General features: G+C 34.0%; 1 protein-coding gene across 1 annotated transcript in view; it reads right to left on the bottom strand.

The window, feature by feature from the left end:
* Positions 1 to 1,009: 1,009 nt before the first annotated feature.
* LOC103087054 (CXXC-type zinc finger protein 4-like) overlaps positions 1,010 to 4,532 on the bottom strand; it is a 19,543-nt gene continuing 16,020 nt past the window's right edge. Inside the window, 1 exon segment of the mRNA XM_082930869.1 lies at positions 1,010 to 1,137. Within this exon segment, the coding sequence (XP_082786995.1) occupies positions 1,093 to 1,137 (45 nt within the window). The 3' untranslated portion in view covers positions 1,010 to 1,092.

Genomic DNA, 4,532 nt, shown 5'->3' with positions numbered 1-4,532 from the left:
ACCCTTTTAATATCATACATGGGATTTAAACATTTGGGTACATTTTATTAAGTGTTTATTTTTTTTCTACCAAAAAAGAAAAAGAGCAAAAAATAGACAAACCAAAAAATACATACAACCCATGTTGGGCTGGGGAAAAATAAAGTCAGTCATAAATTTCTCCCCTAAGGTATGATACTTTATCCTGTATCCTAGAAAACAGTTTAAAGAAAAAGAATATTATACAACTGATTCTGCATGTCCCAACTCCTCTGAGTACTCCACCTTACTGTGCCACCCAAGACAAGTCAACTACACTAAGGATTTGGGAGGTATACCCTTCTGTACAGCTCGTTTGTAAGCAATGCAAGTGCATAACCACTACTCTAATATAGTGCTCAAAAGATTAATTGAAACTTTCCTAACATCTTCCCCTCTTAGAACAATACAACTGAAGGTAATTGCTGGATGCATCATCATCTTTTAGTCTTATAAAACTTGGCATCAAGTCTCTACGGAAAGATGCATGGCAAAACATGCCACTGCTGTTGCTGCTCCTAGAAACAACTGGCAAAAAATATTTAAAGCTAAAATTTATTGCTCCAGATTTAACTCGCAGAACCAGACTGTTGTGTACAAACTGTTAATCTCCATAGATGCTCAGAGATGATTGTCTCCTTGTGTCTAAACACACAAAATACAAGCTGCTATCTGTACAGTTTACAGTACTGAAACACATATATTTGAAAATGAAGTATAGATATGTACTTTGCAAAGATACATGATTTTACAGCAGGGGTTTACCCAAACTTATTTTTTACAGCCACTTTCAAAATAGACAACAACTTCACTAGGATAGCTAAATTACATCAAAGAAAGAATCAGGGTATTGAAAGTAAATAGACTGGCCAATTCCCCAAGCTCCCAGATTATTTTTATATGTCTTTTTTCTTTTCTTTTCCTTTTTTTTTTTTTTTTGAAGAAACCCCTATACATAAAATGAAAATAATATCTGGATATTTTCTTCAGTGGTGGACTAAGCAGTTTCTTAAAACAAGACATTTAGTTTGCCTTTCACTTCCAAATGCCTTGAAAATAAGATATACTACTGCTTTAAAAGAACCATCGGAATGCTTCAGCGCTGGGAACAGGTGTTCTCTATAAAAAAAGAGCAAGAAAACAAGTTAAGCTTTCTTTCTATGTCAATATAAAACTAGATTTTTCTCCTTTACACTTCAGTAATATTTTCAGTCAGCTATACACAACATAATGACTTGTATATTTCAACATTCAATAAAAAACAAATGTTTAATCTTAGAATATTACAAAAATGAGAATATTGAATTTAATGATAATTTACTAAATATAATGATTAAAACACATTGGTCTAAAAAATATAGGACACACAGCTTAGAACATGGATGGCAATCAGAAGAAAGGGGGAGGTTCAAACTATTAGCCAATAGTAGGAAGACCAGATACAGTATATACATACATCAGCCTTACATAGGCTGCATTTTAAGTACGCTTGCTAGAGCCAGCAAGCGTACTTAAAATCTGTATCTGCTACATACATATGCAGCCTATGTAAGGCTGATGTTCAGAATTCAGTGAAGTAATTTCTTTATTCTGGAGAATTTCTTTTACGACAGAACAACAACAAATATAACATCAATATTATCTCTATATTTAATAACTACTAATGCTAAACATTCCTACATATAATGGAATGAGAACTATACTGACAAAATATACCACTATTTAAAAATGTCTGCATTTGCCACAAATTAATGTCATATATATGAGACAAACTTATAACTAACCAATGATACTCAATGGAGCATAACGATCCTTTTGCACCAGAAAAATACTTTAGTTTTCCAAAGGAGTAATAAGCCAGCACTAAATGTATGAGCAATCCTTTTAACAAGAAGCTTACAGTTACTGTGGGGTTTTTCGTTGGATAAACAGTAGTTAAACTATCAAAATTTCCTTTATATATTAACATTACAGTAATTCATCATGCCATACTCTTCTTTATAAAACAGAATCACATGAGTACATATTGATGGTACATGAGGAACAACAAGCTAAGAGTAAATTTTCCCGGAGGGCAAAAAGAAGTTGATTTTCTTCCTTAGACCTGTCCAACAAGCCTGTGTAGCCTATAAGACAGCTGCTATAGACTAGTAAGTATGTAAATTGGTATGTTGAATATTACCAAAATACTGAGTAGGTATAAAAGAACACACACACACACACACACACACACACACACACACACACACACACCCCTTGTAAACACATCTTAAGACAGTGTTAACAGCACTTGAATTTTCAGAAAATACATGAAAAATTCTACTACAAACACTCTTTAATAATTGAGCTTAGCTTTTATTTGCTTTCTCATATATATATGACTTATTTGGTTGACACAGTCCTACTGTAGCAATGTCATCTAAAAATAAAACTATGTTAATTGAGATGTCAAATGAAATTTAAATGAATAAAATAACCATTTTGGCTTATCTGTATTAAATAGAAGTTTAAAAAAACTGTGCTCATAGTCAACATGATATATTTCACAATGAATGTGTTAAGAACAAACTAACGCTGTCTAATTCAAGTTTGCATATAGGTATACAAAAACTATTAAAACTTGTGAATATTTTCTAAAATCACAAACAAAAAGGTCCATTATTCCCATAAAAATAGTACTTACTAATATTGTACTCCCTACTCCTCATGGGTTAATCTGTCTTCTTCTCGCCAGTTCACTACGCATACCTGGATCCCCATCATTTGACTTGGTTGGTGAGAAAAACCCCTTTACTACTTTTAAAAAAGTAACTTTTAAATGATATATGTAATTATATATGCTCATTACACTTATTTAATCATTATTAAAAGTACTGTATGAAATAATAAAATATATTCATTCATCTTAATATTCGTGCTTTACACACACACACATATATATAAGCAGTAAATGAAAACTTAGTTTACACCAGATGCTAACTTGCTGCCTGATGCCAACTAAGAATAAATTTTATATAAGTATGCATACTTATATAAATGTAGTCATTTTTAACAAGATAAGTTAGATCTAAGCATATCCATGCATTGCAGAATCACACATGAAAAATAAACATGTGCATATATATCCATATATATTCACATTTATGTGTACAGTATGTGACAAAGAGATGCCAACTTATTCTCAGATGCCAACTGGAAATAAGACTGTAAGTATATACTTATATATCTTGTATCCTGATAAACATATATGTTTATGAAGATAAACAGAAGAAATATATGGAGCACATTTTTTAAATGAGATGAACTCCTTATGTCTTAGTTTCATTTTTAAATCTCTCTTCCAATTCTTGGCTCTTCCTGTGCCCCTTTCCACCACTCAATTTCATCTGCAATATTTAGGAAAAGCAAGCTTTATAAAATGCCACCCGAGATCAAAGGTCATTGTTGTGAGGAAAAAGATAATCGCTTCTCAATGCTTGTTAGCACTAAATATTAATTAGATAATGCCGATATGAGAAAAGCAGAGAGCTAGTTTTCTTTACTGTTGTGACCTGTCACAAAATGGCACTGTGATGTGTACATATTAGTATGTATACAATTTTGAAACCAGTATGTATCTCCAAAAATAAGGATACAGACAATTCATTGCTACAGAGAAAGGGAGAAGGTAAGCAGGGATGCACCTATTAAAAATTATTTCTCCCTTAGATTAAGATCTTTGAGGTTGAACCCTAAAAATGATTAGTTGGGAAATCACCTAAATATGTAAGAAAATTTAGGAAAACCACTGGTGCATTAATTGGAACAAATCTTCAAGGCATTCACCAGAAACTTGAAGTGAGGATTCTCTAAGTTTTATTTCAGGGTTAAAAAAAGAAACAAAACTCTTCAGCATCCCACAGGCCACACAAAACAGATGTATATCCAATCTCCTGCCCAATTTTCACTGGGCTCACTGGAAATTTCCTTAAGGCCTGGATTGATTCTTTTAAGCCAGAATGGGGGTAGCAACACTGTTTTCATATGAAAACCACTGGGTTAAATTATGGGTTCTAATTAAGTCTGTCCTAATTTGGAGACATATCTTCTCTAATGAGGTCGTCTTTGTAAGAGGACTTCTATTTTAAATGGTTGCGGGGCTTCACCACACCAATGTGGTGGATTAAGCACCCTAACCAGCCACTTTCAGGTTATATAAATTCAAGAGTCCCAGCTGGGGAATCACATTCTTGATGAGATTACAGTGACTTTCTGGATCTCAGTGATGCTTGCAGGAAATCGTTATCCTGAGTGACAGGGAAGCCAGATTCCCCAGGAAGAGAAGGGGGTGGGGAGGTAAAGAATAGAATTGAGTTGATCAGCATTGTTTAAGGCAGTCTTCACCGCTCACACCGGTGCAAACACTGGCAAACAGCAGCCTTGCTCCCAGGAGGCCTGGGGAGAAACCTGCAGCCCCCAGTTCTCCTTCTGGTACTGCTGTAAAGCATGGTGCTCCAGGGAATTCACCCCTACAC

This window comes from Lipotes vexillifer, unplaced genomic scaffold (genome assembly GCF_000442215.2).
Source record: "Lipotes vexillifer unplaced genomic scaffold, Lipotes_vexillifer_v1.1 scaffold1287, whole genome shotgun sequence".
Classification (NCBI taxonomy): Eukaryota; Metazoa; Chordata; class Mammalia; order Artiodactyla; family Lipotidae; genus Lipotes; species Lipotes vexillifer.
Note: the sequence above shows the minus strand (reverse complement) of the source record. Positions and strands in the feature narration are given on the sequence as shown.